The following is a 25,064-nucleotide window of genomic DNA, read 5'->3' on the forward strand; positions in this document are numbered from 1 at the left end:
GATTGCTGCCATTACTACCAGCAGTTCATTTAAATGAACGATTTGATTGGTGAATTGATTCATGGATGGTTGGATTACTTAACTCTCTCCATACAAAAGGCGAAAGAATCGACGTTGACAGCGTTTTACCCCAATTACCATCATCAAAATATTGCAAGTGGAAGGCTCTTATACTGACGACGTGAATGTTGACAAAGAATACCACAATTCTGACGACGGAAGCTAAAGGTTGGGTCATTCAGACACCCACAGGACATCCGAGGGGTCTGTGTAGAGGAGGAGAGAGGACTGGCCGTACTGAGTGAGTTAAATGATCTGATTCATAAAGGGGGTTCTTTCAGAATACTCATCTATGTAAATAAATGACTGACAAAAAGATTGCAGACATCGTTGTCAGCAGTGTATTCAAATTCGTGAGTGGTTGTAACAAATTAAACTCGATGTTCAAATTCTGGTTCTGCTGTAAATCCACGGTAAACAACATTAACCCTTGCGCCAAACTTTTGAGCTGTACCGAATATCCATAACATGTAATAAGAGAGTAGAGCACCCATAAAGAAACCTATAGAAATAACGAAAAACATAATCTTTAACAAATCTGAATGAATTTCCATCAGAAATAAAACAAAACTTCTGCTAAGCATGCGCTGACCACAAAATTTTTCATAGCATGAAACAAAACAACAACAACAACAACAAATATATACACGCAGTCACTTTCGCTGACTATGGAAGCCAACTGATAAACAACAACACCCCCCCCCCCACCCCCACCTCCCCATCTAAGTCTGCTTCCACCGATGCAAGTTTCTTTCTCCGTTAAAGTATTGTGCAACTTTCTAACTTGCTCCTACCTGCACTGGAAGTCCTTTCCATGATTCCCGTGAGGACGGTGGGCCGTCTTGCTGAGCGCAGCACTTCGAAAATAAAACAACCTTTCAGCAAACGTGACGCGGCAGAATCTTCTGGGATCCTGACCTGCTGGTGAAACAGTGGGTATACCCACGGGCACCTTTTGGTCAAGAGGTTTATGTGTCATCATCATCATCTTCTTCTTCTCTTCCTCTTCCTCCTCCTCCTCTTGTCCTGCTCCTCTTCCTCCTTCTCCTCTTCTTCTTCTTCTCATCCTCTTGCTCCTTCTCATCATCATCATCTTCTTCTCCTGCTCCTCTTTCTCCTCCTCTTCTTCTTCTCATCCTCTTGCTCCTCCTACTCTTCCTCCTCCTCTTCTTCTTCTCCTGCTCCTCTTCCTCCTCCTCTTCATTTTCTTCTCATCCTCTTGCTCCTTCTCATCATCATCTTCTTCTTCTGCTCCTCTTGTTCCTTCTCCTCCTCCTCTTCTTCTGCTCCTCTTGTTTTCCTCCTCCTGCTCCTTCTCCTCCTCTTCTTCTCCTTCTCCTCCCCCTCCACAAACACACACAAAGTAAACACACACACACACATGCACGCACGCACACACATACGCACGCACGCACGCAAACACACACGCGCGCACGCACGCACGCACGCACATTTTTCTTCCTTTATAGATCCTATGTCCTAAATGAAAAAAAAACGGAAATCAAAACATCACCTGTTGCCGCAGGCAAACACACACACACACACACACACACACACACACACACACACACACACACACACACACACACACACACACACACACACACACACACACACACACACACACACACACACACACACACACACACACACACACACTGTGTATTTTTTGTTGTTGGTGGTGGTTTTTTTGTTGTTGTTTCTTTCTTTCCTTTCCATGATAACCCTTTCCGCTTCGCCGAACACCAACTAGTCCCTGTTTCCTTTAAAAAAAACAACAACAAAACATTTGAATGCGTGCCTTCACATGCGGCTCTCATCGAATGATGTAGGTCAGCCCATCGTCTGGGCTCCCGACATCCTCTCACAGTCTTCAGTGAACGCTCAGGTCCATTCTCACAATGGTTCAAAAGCTACGTTGGTTTTCAGTGAACGCTCTTGTCCATTCTCACAGCGGTTCAAAGCGATGTTGGTTTTCAGTGAACGCTGTTGTCCATTCTCACAGCGGTTCAAAGCAATGCTGGTTTTCAGTGAACGGTCTTGTCCATTCTCACAGCGGTTCAAAGCGATGCTGGTTTTCAGTGAACGCTCCTGTCCATTCTCACAGCGGTTCAAAGCAATGTTGGTTTTCAGTGAATGCTCTTGCCCATTCTTACAGTGGATCAAGGCGATGTTCGTTTTCAGTGAACGCTCTTGTCCATTCTCACAGTGGTTCAAAGCGATGTTGGTTTTCAGTGAACGGTTTTGTCCACTCTCACAGTGGTTCAAGGTGATGTTGGTTTGCGCTCTTGTCCATTCTCACAGCGGTTCAAAGCGATGCTGATTTTTTCAGTGAACGCTCTTGTCCATTCTCACAATGGTTCAAGGCAATGTTGGTTTTCAGTGAACGCTCTTGTCCATTCTCACAATGGTTCAAGGCAATGTTGGTTTTCAGTGAACGCTCTTGTCCATTCTCAGTGGGTCAAAGCGATGTTGGTTTTCAGTGAACTGTCTTGTCCATTCTTACAGCAGTTCAAAGCGATGTTGGTTTTCAGTGAACGGTCTTGTCCATTCTCACAGCGGTTCAAAGCGATGCTGGATTTCAGTGAACGGTTTTGTCCATTCTCACAGTGGTTCAATGCGATGTTGGTTTTCAGTGAACGGTCTTGTCCATTCTCACAGCGGTTCAAAGCGATGCTGGATTTCAGTGAACGCTCTTGTCCATTCTCACAGCGGTTCAAAGCGATGTTGGTTTTCAGTGAACGCTCTTGTCCATTCTCACAGCGGTTCAAAGCGATGTTGGTTTTCAATGAACGCTCTTGTTCTTTCTCACAGTGGTGCAAGGCGATGTTGATTTTCCGAGCGAAGAGGAGGGAATATTTATATATATAAAGAGTTGTGGAGAGACTTTGTACTCCCGACGTTTCTCTCTCATGCAGTAGAAAGGTGGCAGGATGGTTAAGATGCTTACCTGCCAATACAGTGTCCGTGAGGGCCTGGGTTCGATTCCCACTCTCGCCCTTCCCCCTCCAGAGTTTTACTGGGAAATCAAAGTGAACGCATTGTCATTCGGATAACACATTACCCCCCGAAAACGGAGTATGGCTGCCTACATGGCGGGGGTTAAAAACGGTCATGCCCGTAAAACCCATTCGTGTACATACGAGTAAACGTGAGAGCTGCAGCCCACGAACGAACGAAGAAGTAGAAGAATAAGGATAACACAATAAACCGAGGTTACATGTGCTGCACGCACTTGGCGAACTGAAAAAAAAGAAGAAAAAGAAAGTGTTTCTTATGTACAAGAAATCGGTTCCGATAGGTACACAGATGTGGTGTAGCGTGTATGGATTTGTCCGAACGCAGTCACATCCTCCTTGAGAAACTGAAATCTGAAACTGAAACTCCCTTTCACATGCAAAGCAAAGCATCGTTGCAGAGCCTGTTGTTATGGGGATGGTTTACAAGGAACGCTGTGGCTGGAATTGTTGGCTTGAATATTTTCCGAACACAGTACATGACATAAAGCACAGCGGTTATTTCACAGGGGGGCTCAAAACTTGAAGAGGAATAGTGAATAACACGTTGTCGGTAATTGTTCATTAAGTTAAGTGAAATAAGGCAGTGTTGTGGTGTAATTCCATGCATAACACATACGGATTTGACACAAGAGAGAGAGAGAGAGAGAGAGAGAGAGAGAGAGAGAGAGAGAGAGAGAGAGAGAGAGAATAATAGAGAGATGGTACTCAATGAGGATCGCTGGACCTTTTATCTTTTTTCACTTTTTTTTTTCTTCTTTAGAATAATTGTTGATCGGGTGAGATTGAGGATATCCTTTCAAGTGTGACGTGGAATTGTCTGCAATGTGAGATGTGCGCTAGTGTTTAACTCTTTCCATACGAACGGCGAAAGAGACGACGTTAACAGCGTTTCACCCCAATTACCATCATCAAAATATTGCAAGCGGAAGGCTCTTATACTGAAGACGTGAATGTTGACAAAGAATACCACAATTCTGACGACGGAAGCTAAAGGTTGGGTCATTCAGACACCCACTGGACATCCGAGGGGTCTGTGTAGAGGAGAAGAGAGGACTGGCCGTACTGAGTGAGTTAAAGTGATGCATGGGATAGTTATTTGGGTCAGATTTAGAATAATGTTTGAAATTATATATATATCTCCTTCTTCTTCTTAACTATTTGAAGAGTCATTGGACGAGCCCAATAGCCGCAATAGCCGAGTGGTTAAAGCATTGGACTTTCAATCTAAGATTCCCGGGTTCGAATCTCGGTGACAGCGCCTAGTGGGTTAAGGGTGGAGATTTTTCCGATCTCCCAGGTCAACATATGTGCAGACCTGCTCAGTGCCTGAACCCCCTTCGTGTGTATACGGCAAGCAGAAGATCGAATACACTCGTTAAAGATCCAGTAATCCATGTCAGCGTTCGGTGGGTTATGAAAAGAAGAACATACGCAGCATGCACACCCCCGAAAGCGGAGTATGGCTGCCTACATCGCGGGTTAAAAACAGTCATACACAATACACAACAATACAATACACAAACTTTATTGTCTATACTTTGGTACAGAGATTTTCCTTTTGGCAGCAGCACATGTCCAACATAAGAAGAAAACAACAAACAAATAAAATGAATAAAATGAATAGAAAATAAAAAGATAGATTAAAAATTAAATGGCACCAAATGGAAATAGCTATATACAAATATACAGATTACTGAAATTTACGTGCCTCTCCATTTCAGTCAGCCAAACCGCATTGCACATCTACCCCCCCCCCCACACACACACACATACACCCCACGCACACACACCATGCGCACACACACACGCACACATACACTCTCTCTCATCCCCCCCCTCTCTCTCTCTGTGTCTCTCTCTTCACAAGAAATGCAACTACAAAGATCATCGTGTAAATGGGAGTTGCAGCCCACGAACGCAGAAGAAGAAGAAGAAGAAGAAGAAGAAGAGTCACTGATGCACAGCAAAGAACTGCTCACTGGATTCCTGCAAGACTGTCGCTTTTGTGTCAAAGCCTGTTGTCACGTGCTTGGCCCTTCAGCTCCGTTGGGAACCGTCGGGGCATCACGATCGATGCACCATCTTTCTCCCTCCTGGACCATCATGTGTGAGTGATCGTGTCTCAGCAAATGTCAACCCTGTCCACTCTTCAAAGTTGTTGTGAGACTTCTTTCTTCTCCCCCCCCTGTGTCTGCCTCTTCTTCTCTTCCCCTTTACCGTTCCCTGGAGGATGACTTTGGCAAGGCCGTTTGATCTTGGTGGTATGACCATGCCATTCCAGTTTCCGTTTCTTCACGAAGGTCAGTAGGTCGTCGTGTGGCCCAGTATGTTGAGTGATGGTCTGGCGAACTTGCTCGTTGGTGATGTGTTCGAGATACGAGATGCCCAAGATCTCTCCATGTCATCTCTTTTCCACAGTATATCAGTTTCAGTAGCTCAAGGAGGCGTCACTGCGTTCGATCAAATCTATATACGCTACACCACATCTGCCAAGCAGATGCCTGACCAGCAGCGTAACCCAACGCGCTTAGTCAGGCCTTGAGAAAAAAAAAGGAGTAAAAATAACAAATGAAAAAAAAAGAAGAAAAAAAAAAGATAAAATTAAAATAAATAATGATAATTTAAAAAATAATAATCAATAAATAATGATAATAATAATAATAAAAATAAGATAAATACATAAAAAATACTGCTGCTGCTACTACTACTACTACTATTTAAAAGGCGCAAAATCTTGATTAAGTCAACTCCAGACTTGAATTTTCTTCTGCAAGTTCTGCCGTGAGAATCCATGTGTCGCAGGCGTACAAAATTTAATACGGAAAGTACCAATGCACGCATGAGTCTGACCTTGTGTCTGATGGTGATTCTGCTGTCTTTTCATATGGGCTTAGCTTGCCGGTGACACAGCTGTTTGAGCAGAACTGGCAAGAGCGCTCGTCACTAATCATGGCACCCAGATACAGTTTCAGTTTCAGTTTCAGTAGCTCAAGGAGGCGTCACTGCGTTCGGACAAATCCATATATGCTACACCACATCTGCCAAGCAGATGCCTGACCAGCAGCGTAACCCAACGCGCTTAGTCAGGCCTTGAGAAAAAAAAAAAGAAAAAAGAAAAAAAAAAGGTGAATAAATAATAGATACGCTTACATGAATAAATAAGTAAATAAATAAATAATAATTATGATAAAAAAGGCAGTAGTAATGGTAATAATAAAATAATAATAATAATAATAAAAATAAGACAACAATGATGATAAATAAGCAAATAAATGTAAAACATGAAGACACACATTCACACATACACCCACACATGCATAACAGATATGCACCAAACATGCAGTTTCACAGATATGAAAGCACAGTCAAATACATCTAAACGTACATGAGCTGCAACACACACACACACACACACACACTTACACACACACACACACACACACCACACACATTACCCTGCACCTCCTCTACCCCCCTCCTCCACACACTCATTATATACATGAAATGGTGGACAATCTCAAGTTTCTGTCAGCTGTGGTGGTGGTGTTAGTGCATCGTTTTTTTGTTTGTTTTGTTTGTTTTCTTTAGTCTTCACCCCGTCCGAATCACTCAACAGTTCTTTGGAGGATTTTTTTTTTATAGCAAGACCATTAGCCATTATAAGCGGCTTCAGAAACTTTTTTCTTTTCTTTTTTTTTTTTTTACTTGTGCGTGCGTGCGTGCGTGTGTGTGTGCGTGTGCGCGCACATTCACGAATAGTGTGTGTGTGTGTATGAGTGTTATATATGTGTGTGAATGTGTGTGTGTGTGTGTGTGTGTGTGTGTGTGTGTGTGAGGGGAAGGGTGTGGGCGCGGGGGGGTGGGGGGGGGGAAGTAGGGTGAAGGGGGTGTCTGCCTGAATGAGGGATGACTACGCAATTTACATGCGGCATTTCTAAATCGTTTCGGTTTTTTTTTCTCTCCTGAACTGAATCTTTTTTTCCTCTTCCCTCAAACAGTCCTGTGCATATTCTTAAAATTGTCGTAATAGGGGCTGTTGGCCCAAGCCATCAAAGTCATTCACAGTTGAGAGTTCAGTCAAATGTCACTCTTCTTGGACGAATGATAATGGTTATGGAAAATGATTAAAAAAAAAAAAAAAAAAATGACCTACCCCCCCGAACCCCGTCCCCCCCCCCCAAAAAAAAAAGCCCCCCCCCCCGCCCCCCCCCCCCCCCCCCCGCTCCCCAACAAAACAAACAACAAAAGAACCGCACAGAAACGTAAAAGCACTCACAGTGTGCAATGTTCATGACCGCTTTTACCTGATATTTGATCGTCATCATTACCCCATTACCCCACGCCACCCCCCCTACCCTTTTGACATGGGCGGAGGATGGCTCCCAGTGCAGTGAACCGTGTCTCTGTGTTTCTTCTCTCCCCTCTCCACTCGTCCTATCTCTCTATCCTTCTCTCGGTATATCTCTCCTTGAATCTCACCTGTCCTGTCATAAAGAGGGCCGGGTGTAAGTGCATATCTATCAAACCGGATTTCACCAGCTTGCAAAATTGAGATGTCAAGTACGTATTGGGGCCACAGTGACTGTTGCGCAGTCTCTTTGAAGTGTATGTTGCGCATCTGTACGCATGTACGCGCTTGCGTACGCGGGCGCGCACACACACCCGGAATCACATACACCCACTCATGCTCACATCCATCCATCGTTCCAGACATAGCTGCACCATTCCGCGCATGTGAGTGGATAAATGATGTGTGTGTTGTGGTGTGTGTGTGTGTGTGTGTGTGTGTGTGTGTGTGCTCTCCTTTTTCAGATGGAGAGTGTTTTTTTTCCCCATTTGCATGCTTATGGTATTATCTTGTATTATGTAGTATTCACCCAGAAGAAGGTGGGGACTGTAAAGGAAAAAAAGAAAAGAAAAAGAAATAAAATAAAGCACACAATAATTGCTTATCCCCGAAAAAAAAAAGTAGCCAAGTGCTCAGCTGGCTTCAGATACTGCTTCATGAACAAGCTCATAGCAGACACCTTTTTCGCAAATACCTTGCACAAGCTGTATAGCAGACGCCTTTTTGGCAACTAACCTGCACGTCTTCAACGACGCAGAATATGTGACGCCATTCCTGGTTTGAATGCAAGCCCATTCTAAACCTATTCTCTGAATGTTTATTAAGTCAAGTCTCTGTATTGTTCACTGCAATATTATATCTGTTGTGCTTACACACAAACACCTTTATGAGTTAGAAGCATACTTGATTTAAGTTTAATCGTTTGTCAGTGTACTGATTTCAACTGACACTAAGCTTACGTCATTTGGTCTTTTTCGTCACACATAATGCTACAGTCAACAGTTCTGTATGTGACTGCTGTTGGATACTAAAACCACACCACTATCGTTGTGTTTGGATGAGAATAGATCAGGTATTTAGAAGATTTTCATTGTCAACACTTAACGACAATCACTCCACACCTAGCGTTGCTTGACGGTATGATTTGAAATCTGTGCTTCTGACACTGTATTTAATTGAATATCTCTTTCACCAGATCAATAAAATACAAGTATCATATACTGACAGAATTGTTGCAATTCCATCTTTAAATCTATATCACTTGTGTTTCCCTATGTTAAACTGATTTAACGCAGTTTGTAATTTTCAGCGACAAGTTTGCTAAAACTGACCCTTTTCAGGTGACTTAGATTAAGATTGTAAATTCATCTTAAATAATCAACATTTTATTTCATAATCATTAGAAAATAGGCATTGAGCTCTTTCTTTTGCGACCTATCTGACGTAAATCGGTTCAGGAATCATTTAGAAATCTATCACTGAACACCTTGTAGCAAACACAATTCTAATCAAATTTAGCTCAATTTGAGCCAATGTACTTTGCGGCACACACGGGCGTCATTGCAGTTCGCTTAGCTTGCATAAATAGCCCACATCAGGTGATGACTGGTCACTTTCCATCTGGCCAGTCACTAGCTAGAGCCTGCTCTCTCTCTCTCTCGCAGTGTTGCAAGCAGTGTGTGTTGCTGCAAAGGCCAAAGTCATCGCCTCATCACCGTAAGTACTGTGTGTAAAATGTGCTGATGATTTGTAAATTGTAAGTTTTGACACAGTGCTTGTGTTCATATGAGTATGTTGATATTGCTTTGTTCAGTTATTGCTTTGACATGTAGTCACAGCTCGGCTATGATTGATCTGGATAATCGCCATATCGTCATATGCTTGTAGCAGTAATAGATTCCATTTCATTCTTAGCGTCACAGTCAGTGACTTCTCTGAACACTGATAGTTTGTTCCAGAATGTTCTAGTGAATGACACGTTCTTTCACATTTGCTTTCACTGATGAAGGTTTACTTACTTATCCCTCTTCAGTGGAGGAGATTTGAATGTTGAGCACAAGCTTAGCTATGTTGATATTTGGCTTTGATGCAAGGGATTACTTGTGTAAGTTCATTCACCACTTAACTCTTTCCATACGGACGGCGAAAGAGACGACGTTAACAGCGTTTCACCCCAATTACCATCATCAAAATATTGCAAGTGGAAGGCTCTTATACTGAAGACGTGAATGTTGACAAAGAATACCACAATTCTGACGACGGAAGCTAAAGGTTGGGTCATTGAGACACCCACTGGACATCCGAGGGGTCTGTGTAGAGGAGAAGAGAGGACTGCCTGTACTGAGTGAGTTAATGGTTAAGCCATGACAGTTCTTCCAATCTTTGTGTTGTGCACTGATTACTATCTGGTCTCTCAGTTTGCCAGTATTTAAAAGCCACTGATTCTATTATCTTGTTTATTATTCATGTATTATTTTATATACTAATATCAGTTATACTGATAGCTTCACAGTTACAATGTGCTCAGTACTTTTAGACGTGTGCAGTATTCTGTTGTGCTGATTACAAGATAGTGTTGGATTAATATCAGTTATTGGTTAAAACTATCTGATATGTATCACAGTCTGTTAACTGTAATTTTGCTATCATGCACTCTTCTATACGGCTTACTCCAGCATAGTGCTACATTGATAACTGATCCATTTGAGTCACTTTGACACAGTATGAGCTTTACTTAAATCTATACTGTTAGTGTACTTTCACTAAATCAGCATAGCTTCAATCACTTTAACTACACTATTTAAATGTATTAGATATGTCATTTTTTTCGAAACATTTTTTTATTCAGACAAAGGTTTACATACCAAATAAATATTTAACATTAGGAAGGCACAACAATATAGCGTTCCGAACATCCACCTTTCCACATCAAGCATCACATCGGCAGAACAGCTAAATATAAATTCAAACACTGATCTGTGTGATATTATAACACACGAATTACAATGAAACTGTAGTAATGACTAACTTCACACATTGTTTCCACTCTTACTGCTAAGCCTAATTCATATCAAAGTAATATAGGTTTAATTATACATAATACAAATCTTAATCTTGTACGATATATATGTATGGTGCCCATTTCTGCACAAATTTGTTATATTCCATGGATATTCTAAAAACATACTTGTCAATTTCATATGCCTTTTTAATATCTTTTATGAACATTTGTATTGTTGGATTCACTTTATTGATTCTACATTTGTATATAAAGAACTTGGCTATCATTAAGATGTGTGAGAAGTAACCATCAGTTTTTGTTTTATTGTCGCACCCAAAGAGCACCAACACATAGTTAAGATCAAGCCTATCACAGGTTGGACACTTTTCTTTAAAGTAGCGTACAAACTCTGTCCAAAACACTTGTACATGATAACATTCCCACAGATAGTGTAGAATCGTGTCTGTTTCATCTTTACAAAAATTACATTTGTTGTCTGTTAACACTCCCATATTCCTCAACATAGAATTTGTCACAAGTACACGATAATTAATCTTAATCTGAAACCATTTCAATTTTATTTCTTGTATCTTTCGTGTATTAAAAAAAAAATCTTCCATTCGAATTGGTTTTCAAAACAATGATTCCAATTTTTACAAGCATTTGGTAGTACTGGCTTCCCAATAAATATATCAAAAAATGAATGTGTTCCCTTTGGTGCTTTTATCATAATTCTATTATATCCCTGGGCCAGTGTGTGCATCTTTTCTATCCTTCCAGTTTTAATTCAGTAATTCTTTTGTACCTAGTGTGTATGTGTGTGTGTGTGTCTGTGTATCTGTGAGTGTGTGTGTCTGTGTCTGTATGCATCATGTGTTTGTGAGCATTTGCATGTTTGTTGTTTTTTTTTTTTACAAGGAATAACAGAGCCTGGCTTTCAAACATGAATTTATCTTTTTGTGTTATGGTTCAGAGCATGACAAGTTAAGGCAAGGTCTTCAAAACAGTTTGGATGACTGAACGATTTTCCAATCCATTAAGTTTGTCTTGTAGGCCAAAAATATGCTACATCAAAAAATTCATTTTCCACGTAGAAAAATATGCATTAGCAAGTGAATCTCTCACCATTCTCAAGGCCTGACTAAGCGCGTTGGGTTACGCTGTTGGTCAGGCATCTGCTTGGCAGATGTGGTGTAGCGTATATGGATTTGTCCGAACGCAGTGACGCCTCCTTGAGCTACTGAAACTGAAACTTTTGTACCGTCCCCTTTTATAATAATACCACTCTACATATATGCAAAGAAAAAGAATATCAGTCACTCAATGAAACAGCTGTCGCTTGCTGTGCATGACATCCTCCCCTTTGGAAAAACAACAACAACAACAACAAAAAAGAAGAAAAAAACAAACCACCAAAAAAAAAGAAAAAAAAGAAGAAGAAAAAAATAGTTAACACGAGCATTTTTGAAAAAGGTTTTCAAACTCACACTACCTCTCTTACCCAAACCCAACTCCACCAGTGCGAATCAGTTTCAAATGGGAAATGTACATAATTGTTGAGCCTAGACTGTTTTTTTTTTCATTATTTTTAATATTTTATTTTATTTTATTTTATCTTATGTTTATCTTTATTTTTTTTGTTTTTTTTGTTTTGTTTAAACGTTTCTTCGCCTTACTTTGGGATTTACTGTCAAAGAGTACATGAAGCGAAGGAGCGAACCACCAAACCGTCCCCTTACACAGCAACGAACATGAACCAGAACCCTTGTCCTTGCCCTTCCTAGTCCACCTCACTCTCCTCAGGATTGTCCGATGTCTCCAGCGACGTGCCACTCGCTGAAGATTCCTCGCCCTCTTCCTCGTCGCCCGGCTTTGTCGGGGCTTTGTCGGGTTTCGCTCCGGGTTTCTTGTCCTCTTCCTCCTCGTCCGTGTCGGCGTCCTCTTGGGACTGAGCCTTGGCTGACCTTCTCTGCTTGGGATAGCAGATCCCGACGAGCATAAGGAGTTCCACGACCACCAGCCCGCCCAGCACGCCCATGATGGTGGAGAACTGCGAGTCACTCATGGCTTCGTCTGCATCCGTTTCGTTGCCCTTGTAGGAATCTGGAGTCCCAACAACAACAACAGCAACAACAAAAATCAGTCAGTTTAATTTCATCATCAACCTCTGATCGATCAGTTTGATCATCAATCTCTGAAGGATCACTGTTTGATCATCAATCTCTAATCGATCACAGTCTCACCATTTTATCATCAATCTCTAATCGATCACAGTTTGATCATCAATCTCTAATCGATCACACCCCTACTGAACTCAACACAAGTTATTTGAAACACACACACACACACACTGACACACACACACACACACACACATACACACGCACGTGTCATACCCACTGATGCCAGCACGAGTTTTCTAAGACGACAGCCATACCTACTGAATCCAACACCTGCCTTGCCTATTGAATCCAACACAAGTTATTTGAAACACACACACACACACACACACACACACACACACACACACACATACACACACCATAAACACACACACACCATAAAAAATAATAAAAGACGGAAAAACAACAACAACAAACAAACAAAAACAAAGGAAAAGTACTAAAGTAAACGGCTAACCCGTCTTGTACATACAGTGCAGTGATAACTTTACGTCTCACCTGTCGTAACATTTGACTGTGTCCCATTGATACCTGTCGTCAGTTCTGTCGAAGGCACTGATGATAAAAAAAAAAAAAAAAAAAAAAAAATCCCGAAACAACAGGCACGCACGTAATTCAGTTAATGGCATAAATGATTTGACATTCATGAACACACACACACACACACACACACACACACACACACACACCATAAACACACACACACACACACACACACACACACACACACACACACACACACCACACCAGCCGCTGTGGCAAAGTGGTTAGCGTCGTGGACTAACCTCCTCTTCCTTCATCATCATCAATATAAACAAAACAGTCTCAAAATCTGCGACCTTTCATGCCCTGCTCTCATGGTGACCTCAGTTTCGATACCCCTCCATTCCCGTGCTTGGGGTGAGTCCTGTCAATGTCTTCTGTGTCGGCAGATTCATGGGGGGCTGTTGTTTGAGGGACTTGGTGGCGGTCTCCACTCTGGGAGGGACGCTCACTCAGTCTGGCTCCGCGACGAAGCCATTATTGTTGTTAGTAGGGGGCTTAGGAGGTGGTGTCCTAAGTTCGCTGAATCAGAACAGGCACCACTGAACACCACCGAAGTGACTCAGCAGCAGTGCAGGGTCTCCTCTGGTTTGTGGCCTCTTGGGGACCTAACATTGATGGTTCCCTGCGGACTGCCGACGCTGGAACTGTGACGGACGAACTTGGGTGTGGCCGTGTATGGGGGAACCTAAATGAGTGGCGTATGAGTAATGCCACTGAAACGGCGCAGATGATGGGGCAGAAAAAAACCCCAACAACAACAGCAACAAAAAAACAACAACAAAAAACAAAACAAAACAAAAAACAAAAAAACCACCATAAACACACACACACCATAAACACACGCACAACAACAACAACACACACACACACACACACACACCATAAACAGAAGAGGGCAAAACAAATCTATAAAGGAATAAGGAATCAGAAGAAATAAAAATCATAACTTTTTGAACGAACGAACGAACGAAACACGCCAACAAGATTATCAATAACAGAATACATTCAATGGAGTCTCCCGTCGGACCGACGGATGAGTAGGCAGGCAGGCTTATCTGTGTGTGTCCTCATATGGGAGAAGAGGCCGATTCTGGATGCGCAGCACTTCCCACATGTGTTGCAAGGGAAAACGTCTCTAGAAGTTGAGCCGTGCTTCCTTCGCTCACGTTTCTCCTTAATAGCCAGCGTTCTCTTGTTTTCAGACGTCTTTATGCCACTAGAGCACAGCATCCTCCAGCGAGAGCAGTCAAGGGCATCAGTTTCCCAGGAAGCGATGTCTATGTCACAGGCTTTGAGGTTTGTCTTCAAGGTGTCCTTGAAGCGCCTGCAGGGTCTTCCAAGTTTACGGTGGCCTTTTTTCAGCTGGCCATACAATAGCATCTTCGGGATCCTGCTGTTTGTCATGCGGATGGAGACCCTGTCTTTCCACTTTATGGCGAGGATCTTTTGTAGGCATCCTTAGTGAAACTGCTCAAGTTGTTGAATGTGACGACGATGCGTCGTCCATGTTTCACAGCAGTACAATAAAGGTGGTCAGCACAACAGGTCTGTAGGTTTTGATTTTGGTGTCGAGCCCGATGCCTTTGTTGTTCCACAGCCTGTTGTTGAGTCTGCCAAAAGGCTCTGTTGCTACATAGGGTGCTGCCCAGGTAGCAAAACGTGTCGACTGACTTGATCTCTGTGTCATCGATCTTGATTGCAGGTGAGGGAAGGGGGGAGGGGGGGCGGGGGAGGCACTGGCGTTCTGTGAGCTAGCTGGTTAGTACATGGACTCGGTCTTGCTGAGGATGATGGTGAGTCCAAAGCGCCTGCAGAAGGTTGAGAACCTGCCCATAATGAACCCATCATGGGGGTGTACAGCAAGTACACACAGTCATCAGTGAAGAGGAACTCTCTCAACAGTGCCTCAAACACCCTGGACCTGGCGTGGAGTCGCCGCAAGTTGAAAAGTTTGCTATCTGTGCGAAACTGAATGTAGATGCCCTGGTCACAGTCTTGGAAGGCGTCAATCAGCATGGCAGAGAAGAGAATGGAGAACAGTGTGGGTTTCAGGACGCAGCCATGCTTCATTCCATTTACCACAGGGAACGGACCCGCCATGTCAGTATTTTCCTGTACTCTCGCCTGCATGCCATCGTGGAATGACGCAATCAGCTGGATTATGCTCTCTGGGCAGCCGAACTTTAGGAGGATCTTCCACAGACCACGGCAGTTTCACTGTGTCGAAGGCCTTAGTCAGGTCTAAAAAGACCATGTGGAGCTCCTTGTTCTGTTCACGGCACTTCTCTTGATTCTGGCGTACGGCAAACACCATGTCACATGTTCCCCTGCCTGGGCGGAAGCCGCACTGTGCTTCAGGGATGACTGTGTTGGAGACATGGTCAGCCAGTCTGTTCAGTATGATGCGGGCGAAGATCTTGCCGGCAATGCAGAGAAGAGAGATTCCACGGTGGTTATCGCAGGATGTTTTGTCTCCATTCCGTTTGTAAATGTGGACAATTGAAGCATCCTTGAAATCCTAGGGGACCTCCCCTCTCTCCCAGATAGACTGAAACAGGGCGGTCAGCTTGTCTGTCAGCACGTCGCCTCCATACTTGTAGATGTCAGCCTGGATTCCATCCGCTCCTGGGCTTTTCCTGACGTTGTCAGCTTCAGGGCCTTGGTAGGAGGGGCAGCTAGCGAATCATTGACTGGTAGCTGTGGGATGGCCACAATTACCTCGTCAGATACGGACGAGTCCCTGTTGAGGAGGATGTTGAAGTGCTCTGCCCAGCGGGCAAGGATGTCTTTCTTGTCTGTCAGGAGGGTGGTCTGGTCCAAGGCTCGGACAGGTCCTGTGACTCTCGGCCCATACACAGCTCGGAGACTATTATGGAAGGTCTTCATGTCGTGAGCATCAGCAGCGGACTGAAACTCTTCGGACTTTCTCTTCCACCAGGTGTTCTTCATCTCACGATGCCTCTTCTGTACGAGTTGCTTGGTTTGCAAGTACTGGTTATTCTTCCTCTGGCAGTCTTTATCAGAAATGTGATCCTGATGCCGTATATGCTGTGTGTTCAGGAGCTTGGAGATTCCAGAGTTGTTCTCGTCAAACCAGTCTTTGTGGCTCCTCTGTACAAAGTCGAGTGTGTCAGCTGCTGCTGTGTACACAGCATCTCTAAAGGCGCTCCATACCTCTTCTACATCAGTCGATGCAGGAATTTCTTGGAAAGCTGCTTGGATTTACTGCTGCAGCACGTCTTTTGTGATAGGGAGGCGGTGGATGTTCAGTTTCCTAGGGAGTTTCTGCCTGGCTGGTTGGAGCTTGCGTGCAAGTCTGATGTTCATCTTGCTCCGTACCAGGTGATAGTCCGACCAACAGACTGCTCCTCTCATGCATGCAGCGTGTAATGGAAACATTACCTCTGTCCCTCTGCCGACAATCACATAGTCCAGCATGTGTCATTGCTTGGAGCGGGGGGTGCATCATGTGTTCTTGTACTTGTCCACGTGTTGGATGAGGGTGTTGGTGATGGTCAGTCCATGCTGCGCGCATCCTCTTCCGCCTTCACAGCCGTTGGGAAAGGTTTCTTCCTCCGCCTGGTCCGTCATTGGGAGACTTCACATGCGGCAGGTAGTACTGGGTTACATGGTACCAGTAGCAAGGGCTATGCCCCTGACCTGACATATAACAGAATACATACAATGGAAATATAAATGACCAGTCAAACAGTCAATCGGTCGGCTAACCATCTTGTACACATGGTGAAGTAATTATCGTTACGTCTTACCTGTCATTAACGTTGGCTTTGACGATTTCGCAGTAGTTGTCGTCAGCACTAAGAAGAAGAAGAAGAAAAGCAAGCAAGTAAATCAGTTGATGAATGATTTTTCATTCATGTACAATACATGTCATTGAATGCAGAAGCACAGTGAAGCACACGCACGCATGCACGCAGACGAACACACACACACACACACACACGCGGGCGCGCGCATACACACCACACACACACACACGGGCGCGCGCATAAACACACACACACACACACACACACACACGTGCGTGCAAACAGAAACAGAAGGGGACCTAAAAAAAAACCCACTCCAAAACCCTCACAAACAAACAAACAAAAATCCACTATCAAAGGAAAAGGACCGAGAAACAAATTCATAACTCTACGAACTAACGAACGAACGAACGAACGAATGTAGGAACATGCTAACATTCTACACATGCTGTGAATATCCTAACATCTCACCTGTTGTTTCTTGCTTTTTTGTCGTCGAAGCTGAGAAGAAGAAGAAGAAGAAGAAGAAGAAGAAGAAGAAGAAGAAGAAGAAGAAGAAGAAGAAGAAGAAGAAGAAGAAGAAGAAGGAGAAGAAGAAGAAGAAGAAGAAGAAGAAGAAGAAGAAGAAGAAGCAAGCGAGTAAATCAGTTGATTAATGATTTTTCATTCATGTACAATACGTGTCATTGAATGCAGAAGCACAGTGAAGCACACGCACGCACGCACGTAGACGAATACACACACACACACACACACACACACGCGGGCGCGCGCATACACACACACACAACACACACACACACACACATACGTGCGCGCTAACAGAAACAGAAGGGGACCTAAAAAACAAAAAACAACAAAAACAAAAAAACAAAACAAAAAAAACCCCAACAACTCACAAACAAACAAACAAACAAAAATCCACTATCAAAGGAAAAAGACTGAGAAACAAATTCATAACTCTACGAACTAATAAACGAACGAACAACAAATTTGTAGGAACATCAAAAAAACAATAAAAATCATCATTTCATTTTTCATTTTCAGTACTCAAGGGGCGTCATTTGCTTTCGAAAAAAAACCATATACGCTAAAAAACCCACATAGCCAAGCAAAAGGGCCCCCCGCAGCGAAACCCCAAACCCGCGCAAAAATTATCATCAATAAGAGTAATAAAGTGAAAATGTGAATGACCCCAATCAAATAGTCGTGAAAGCAATGGGGCAAACCCATTCAAAACACATGCATGGGCCATCTTCCCCATCTCCCCCAATTTGTTTCGTGCTTTTTTGTCGGTCGAAGCGGGGAGAAAAAGGAAGAAGGGGGAGAAGAAGAAAAAGGAAGAGGGGAAGGGGGAAAAAAAGGATAGAAGAAGAAAAGAAGAAATGGAAACAGAAAGGGGGAAAAAGGGGAAAAAACCCAGGTAATTATCATTCCAAAAAACAATAAAATGGTTGGGGGCCCATTCATAAATGACTGTCCCTGTCAACCGAATGCAGAAGCGGATTAACACACCCCCACAACACACACCCCCCACCCACACATATGGGGGGGGGGGGCTAAAAACACCCCCACCCCACCCCCCTTTTTCCCCAAACTTCCCACACTAAAAACCCGGCTTTCAAAAATAATTGGGGTCAGAAGCAAAAAGTAAAGTCCACGGCCGAAAGGGGAAAACCCCACACAAACACACACCGCACAACCACCCCTTTACCACCAAGACACGGGGGGGCCCCACCCAAAACCCCCACACCCCCCAACCGTACACACCAAAAAACCACATCACACTAAGGGCTTTCTTTCCAAAATTTTAAGCAAAACCCTTTATTTCAGCCCCCGCACGCCTTTGCACACACGCCACACACCGGGTTCACAACACACACCCCAAACCCCTAACAACACCCCTCCCTCACAGCCCCCATAAAAATTTATCCCAAAGTTGGGGTTTTTCCCAGGCAAGAGGGCACACTCCACAAAACCAAAAAACACACCAAAAACCACATGTACCACCCAAAAGGCATCAAATTGGCATAAGCAAAATTTAAAAGGGCACGAAACGCAGTCACCCCAACAAACACACAAAACGCAGGGGCCAACATAAAGGAAAACGTAAAATTACCAAAAAGCGGGACAAAACCCAAAAACCAACAAAATTTACAAGGGGCATCACACAACCACATACACCCAACAATTGATCCCAACCTTTTGGCCCAATCTTTTTTTTGTTTCATTTAATTACTAAGAGGAAAAAGAACAGAGAAAAGCCCCAAAAACAAGATAAAAGGAAAGCCCAGACAGCCCAAAGAAAATTGGGATTATTTTTTTCCCGGGGGAAAATTAGTTTTTTCCCGGCGGGAACAAAAAGACAAAAAAAACGTTTAAAAAGGTTGAAAAAATTTCCCAAACCCCATATCACCCGAAAAAATTTCCCGGAAGGAAGGGGCCCAATATTTTTAAAATTTCGCCTCTTTCGTTCTCAGCTCATAAAAAAAGAAAAGAAAAGAAAAGAAAAGAAAAAAAAATGCACCAATTGTCCACAATCAGAAGCACAAAGTGTTACTTAGATATGCCGATTTAAAACGTACAATTACGGCAGAGGCGTTCAGTACAAATCAGAAAAAAAAACAAACACAAACAAGAAATTTGGAACGTTCGACTGTCAATTTGGTCGACACCGTCTGTGCTTCTTTCTTGCCGGATATGTATATATTTTGGGTTTTTTCTTCTATGACGTAATTCTAAGAAGAAATACGTCAGTGCTTGTGACACATAATTATTCCGTCACAGAAAACATGGACCCATTAATTTTCTTTTTTTTTTTTTTTTCAACATGTATCGATATAAATACACGATGGTGTGTCTGAAGGTATTTCTGAATAACAGAGCATAATCATGAGAGTGGACGAATTTCTCTCCTCCCCCCCTCTCTTTGTTTTTTTCCCTCTCTCTCTCATTGTGTGTGTGTTCATTCGTTCTTTAGTTTAACGTCTTTTCACTGTAAGTGATATTTGACGAGGGTAGGAAAAAAAATCGAGTAGGTGGAGGGGGTAGGGAGTGGGGGAGGGGGAGGGCGGAAGGGTGTGTGTGTGTGTGTGTGTGTGTGTGTGTGTGTGTGTGTGTGTGTGTGTGTGTGTGTGTGTGTGTGATCAATTTCATATGCTGTTTACGTTTAATTTTGTTATAGGGGAAAAAAAAAGAAGTTGTTACTTTTCACGCCCTCCCTCCCCCCTACGCACCCCCAACTCCCCTCCCCCTTTCCCGTGCCACCAAAAGGTTAATTTTCTTGATTCTCGATGCCGGTGGTGGGAACAACGCAATCACTATATAATAGAGGAGACAACCGTGCCAGTCAAGAAAACGTCGAATACAAGATAGTTACCTCCCTTGTTAAGTGAGAGTGAGTGTGTGTGTGTGTGTGTGTGTGTGAGTGAGAGAGAGAGAGAGAGAGAGAGAGAGAGAGAGAGAGAGAGAGAGAGAGAGAGAGAGAGAGAGTGTGTGTGTGTGTGTGTTGTTTTTTGTTTGTTTGTTTGTTTGTTTGTTTGTTTTGTTTCTTGTCTTTTTTTTTTTTCGTTTAAATTCTTTTAAAAAATTTTCTCCCTCCTTCTGATATACACGACAGAGTAATATCAGAATCAGGTTCGCGTTTCCTGCTCAACATCAAGAATGGAGACAAGCTGTCACAGTGTCTGTCTGACTGGATGGGAGATATGGTATGATATGATATGATATGGTATGGTATGATATGATGTGATATGATGTGATATATGATATGATATGATGTGATATGGTATGGTATGGTATGATATGATATGATATGGTATGGTATGGTATTGATATGGATATGATATTATATAGGATATGATATGATATGATATGATATGATATGATATGGTATGATATGATATGATATGATGTGATATGGTATGATATGATATGGTATGGTATGGTATGATATGATATGGTATGATATGATATGATATGGTATGGTATGATATGATATGATATGGTATGGTATGGTATGATATGATATGATATTATATATGATATGATATGATATATGATATGGTATGATATGATATGATATGATATGATATGATATGATATGGTATGGTATGGTATGGTATGGTATGAGTATAATAGAATAGGACAGGATAGGATAGGATAAATCTGATATGATATGGTATGATAATTATATGACACGATATGTTATAGTATGAAAATTTTGATATGATATGACATGTAATTATAGTCATAATATGATATGATATGATAATTATGACATATGATATGATAATTATAATATGACATATATGATATATGATATGATAATTATATAATGATATGATATAATATAATAAGATAATTATGACATCATACGATATCATAAATATGATATGATAATTATCATATGATATGAAATGATACGATACATTTGAAATTACAATCATGATTTGATATAATAATTATGTTATGATATAATAATTATGATATGATGTGATATGATCATTATGATATGATACATAATATGATATACTATGATATGACAATTATGATATGGTGTGATAATTGTGATATGATATGATATGATATGAAATTATGATATAATAATTATGATATGATATGATTTGATATGACATGTATGGTATATGATATGATGTGATATGATATGGTAATAACATAATATGATACAATATGAGATTATGATATGATGTGATGTGATGATATATAATATGATATGATATGATATAATTATAATACGGTATGAGAATCATGGTATGATATGATATTATTATATGACATGATATCATCTGATAATTATATGATAATTATGATATGATTTGATATAATATTATGATATGCTATGATAATCATGATATGATATGATATGATATGATATGATATGATATGGGGTACTTCTTTTGCGCCTATTCAGACACCAAGCACCAAGCGCTTTGCAAACACGGGGACATTTTTTGATTACCATAAGTATGCTGATGACACTGAGTTACAGAAAGCCGCTCCACCACCTGACTTCAAAATAATCATTAATGAGACGGAAGCCTGTGTGGCTGATGGAAAGGTGTGGATGGACAGAAACAAGCTAAAACTTAACGAAGAGAAAACCGAGCTCTTAGCTGTAGGAGACCGAGCTCGTTTCAATGAAATAAAAAAAGGCCCAGTCACTCTCGGCACTTCTACAGTTACATTTCAAACATCAGCTAAATACCTAGGTGTACATATTGATCAGACCTTGACCATAGCTGACCACATTTCATCCCTGTGTCGCTCATGCAATTTTCATCTTCGCAGACTAGCTCAGTCAGACCATACTTAACTTAACAGTTGGTTTCCTCTTTTGTCCTGTCCAGACTAGATTACTGCAATCCTACCTTAGCAGGTTTACCACCTTCCTCTCTTGTCAGGCTACAGAAAGTACAGAACAATGCCGCACGACTTGTCCAAGCAAAAAAGAAATCTGATCATGTCACACCTCTTTTGCATCAGTTACACTGGCTTCCTATAGAGTCCCACATTCACCATAAACTAGCGACACTTGCCTTCCGACATTTTGATGATTCTCTTCCCCCGTATCTCTCCTCTGTGCTGGAAACGTACGAACCATGTAGAACGCTAAGATCCAGTTCTGAACTGTTACTTAATCAGTATCAGTATCAGTATCAGTAGCTCAAGGAGGTGTCACTGCGTTCGGTCAAATCCATATACGCTACACCACATCTGCCAAGCAGATGCCTGACCAGCAGCGTAACCCAACGCGCTTAGTTAAGCCTTCAGAAAAAAAAAACCCACAAAAAAACAAAAACAAACAAACAGGGAGCCAGGTGTGTGTGTGTGTGTGTGTGTGTGTGTGTGTGTGGTGTGTGGAGGGGGGGGGGGATGCGGAGGGGGGAGGGGGTAGAGGGGAGGGGGAGAGGGGGTAGCAGCTGAAAAGAAGCCGTCCGCATTGTATTGTATTGTACTGTATTGTATTGTAGTGTAGAGTAATGTATTTTTCAGTCAAACGTTTCAAAGAAACGGCGCGAGAGCGGGAATCGAACCCAGACCTTTTGCAGAGACTGCACTGGCAGATAGGCGTTTTTACCATTCAGTCACCTTCCTCCAGAGCTTCCTCCTCACGAAGCAGCTCTTTGGAAGTAAGCTGTCGTCTTACCGTTGGGTCTTCTCTTCCCAAAACGTAACATAGCATCAAAACCCTGAAGGCTGTGGTCTTCTGCTTGGGTCATCTCTTCATAAAACGTCACGTACGTAGCAACAAAGCCCTGAAGGCTGTGGTCTTCTGCTTGGGTCTTCTCTTCATAAAACGTCACCTCGCAACAAAGCCCTGAAGGCTGTGGTCTTACTGTTGGTTTTCTCTTCCTAAAACGTAACGTAGGTAGCAACAAAGCCCTGAAGGCTGTCGTCTTCTGCTTGGGTCATCTCTTCATAAAACGTCACGTTCGTAACAACAAAGCCCTCAAGGCTGTGGTCTTTTGCTTGGGTCATCTCTTCATAAAACGTCACGTTCGTAACAACAAAGCCCTAAATGTTGTGGTCTTCTGCTTGGATCATCTCTTCATAAAACGTCACGTTCGTAACAACAAAGCCCTCAAGGCTGTGGTCTTTTGCTTGGGTCATCTCTTCATAAAACGTCACGCACGTCGCAACAAATCCTTGAAGGTTGTGGTCTTCTGCTTGGGTCATCTCTTCATAAAACGTCACGTTCGTAACAACAAAGCCCTAAAGGTTGTGGTCTTCTGCTTGGATCATCTCTTCATAAAACGTCACGTTCGTAGCAACAAAGCCCTGAAGGCTGTGGTCTTCTGCTTGAGTCATCTCTTCATAAAACGTCACGCACGTAGCCAGTCTAGCCAGCAGCCTGAGAGAATCTGGCTTCCAAGCCAAAGTCCTCACCACAGAGATTGGTGCAAGAGGGTTTGTGGGCGCATCTGCGTACAGCCTCATGAAACAGCTGTGGATTTCTGGCAGAGAGAGGACATGGGCTCTCAAGGCAATGGCAAAAGCAGCAGAAAAGAGTTCCAGCTGGGTCCCTACTCAGACTAGGCGTACGATGGCTGAGTGGTTAAAACGTCTGCCAGAAAAAAGGTGACTCAGTTCTGAAGTGGCGACCACCCTGGAGGCGCGGGTTCGAACCTGCTGAGGACCAGGGGAAAAAAAAAAGTAAAAGGTAAAAGTAAATACAAGGGCATCCAGGAGTCATGACCTGGGTGCGGCCCGGCCCCATTAGAGTGTAAAGGAGTTAAAGGCCGAAACACTTGACTGAGGGGGGCTTCTTCTCTGAAGATCTTGTACTGTCCAGCTCTCCCTCGAGTTTCTTATCACTATACACACACACGCACATACACACACACAACAAAACACACACACACACACACACACACACACACACACACACACAACGCCCCCCACCCAACACCCCACCCAACCACACACACGCACACATAACGACTCCACCCCGCCCCCCTTCCACCTACCCACCTCACCCAACCACATACACACACACACACACACGCACGCACGCACGTACGCACTTTCCTACGATGGCTATCAGTATCAAAGACAGCAGGGATGAAGCACGCAACAAGGTTTTGGGGTTGGTCTCAAACTCAAGCCCCCTGGACAGAGCAAAGCAAACAGACGTCCGTCCTGATAACAAGCAGAGAACCAATCCGGTCACAGACAGACAGGCAGGGAGCTTGAACTCTGTGGAGGGGACTCAGGGGTGGGGGAGAGGAAGGGGGGTGGGGGTGGGGGTGGGGGCAAACTTCGCTTGACACCGCCTGTCCACTTTAGTTCAAGTGGCCACATTCCGCTTCAAGCTTTCACACGGTGTTAGGGGACTGGGCGGTGGCCACTTCAAGAGGTATCCCGAGTGTTTTAGGTTTTGTTTTTTTCTTATGTTTCATTTTATTTTATTTTATTTTGTTTTATTTTATTTCACTTTTTCAATAGAACTTATACACAATTGCTTTGACACGCAGTTTGATTTTTATCATTTTAGATTTAGCTTCACATCAGTTCCTCTCTGGAACGGAAAGCACAGTAAATAAACATGGCAACATCTCTTATTACATACTTGTCTTCAATTTTGTAATAAAAATGGAATTGGCAGAGTGTTAT

General features: G+C 42.7%; 2 protein-coding genes across 2 annotated transcripts in view; both read right to left on the reverse strand.

Moving 5' to 3' along the window:
* LOC143291452 (uncharacterized) overlaps positions 1-915 on the reverse strand; it is a 16,663-nt gene extending 15,748 nt beyond the window's left edge. The window contains exon 1 of the mRNA XM_076601317.1: positions 855-915. Within this exon, the coding sequence (XP_076457432.1) occupies positions 855-876 (22 nt within the window). The 5' untranslated portion in view covers positions 877-915. The remainder of the gene's footprint in view (positions 1-854) is intronic.
* Positions 916-12,008: 11,093 nt separating this feature from the next.
* On the reverse strand, positions 12,009-16,989 carry LOC143291453 (uncharacterized). The gene is made up of 3 exons (XM_076601318.1): positions 16,929-16,989; positions 13,111-13,167; positions 12,009-12,532 (listed from the first exon to the last, which is right to left on the reverse strand). Exons 1-3 carry the CDS (start codon positions 16,933-16,935, stop codon positions 12,210-12,212), a joined length of 387 nt encoding a protein of 128 aa, XP_076457433.1. The 5' UTR covers positions 16,936-16,989; the 3' UTR covers positions 12,009-12,209.
* Between the last annotated feature and the right edge of the window lie 8,075 nt (positions 16,990-25,064).

Source organism: Babylonia areolata, chromosome 17 (assembly GCF_041734735.1).
Source record: "Babylonia areolata isolate BAREFJ2019XMU chromosome 17, ASM4173473v1, whole genome shotgun sequence".
NCBI classification, from domain to species: domain Eukaryota; kingdom Metazoa; phylum Mollusca; class Gastropoda; order Neogastropoda; family Buccinidae; genus Babylonia; species Babylonia areolata.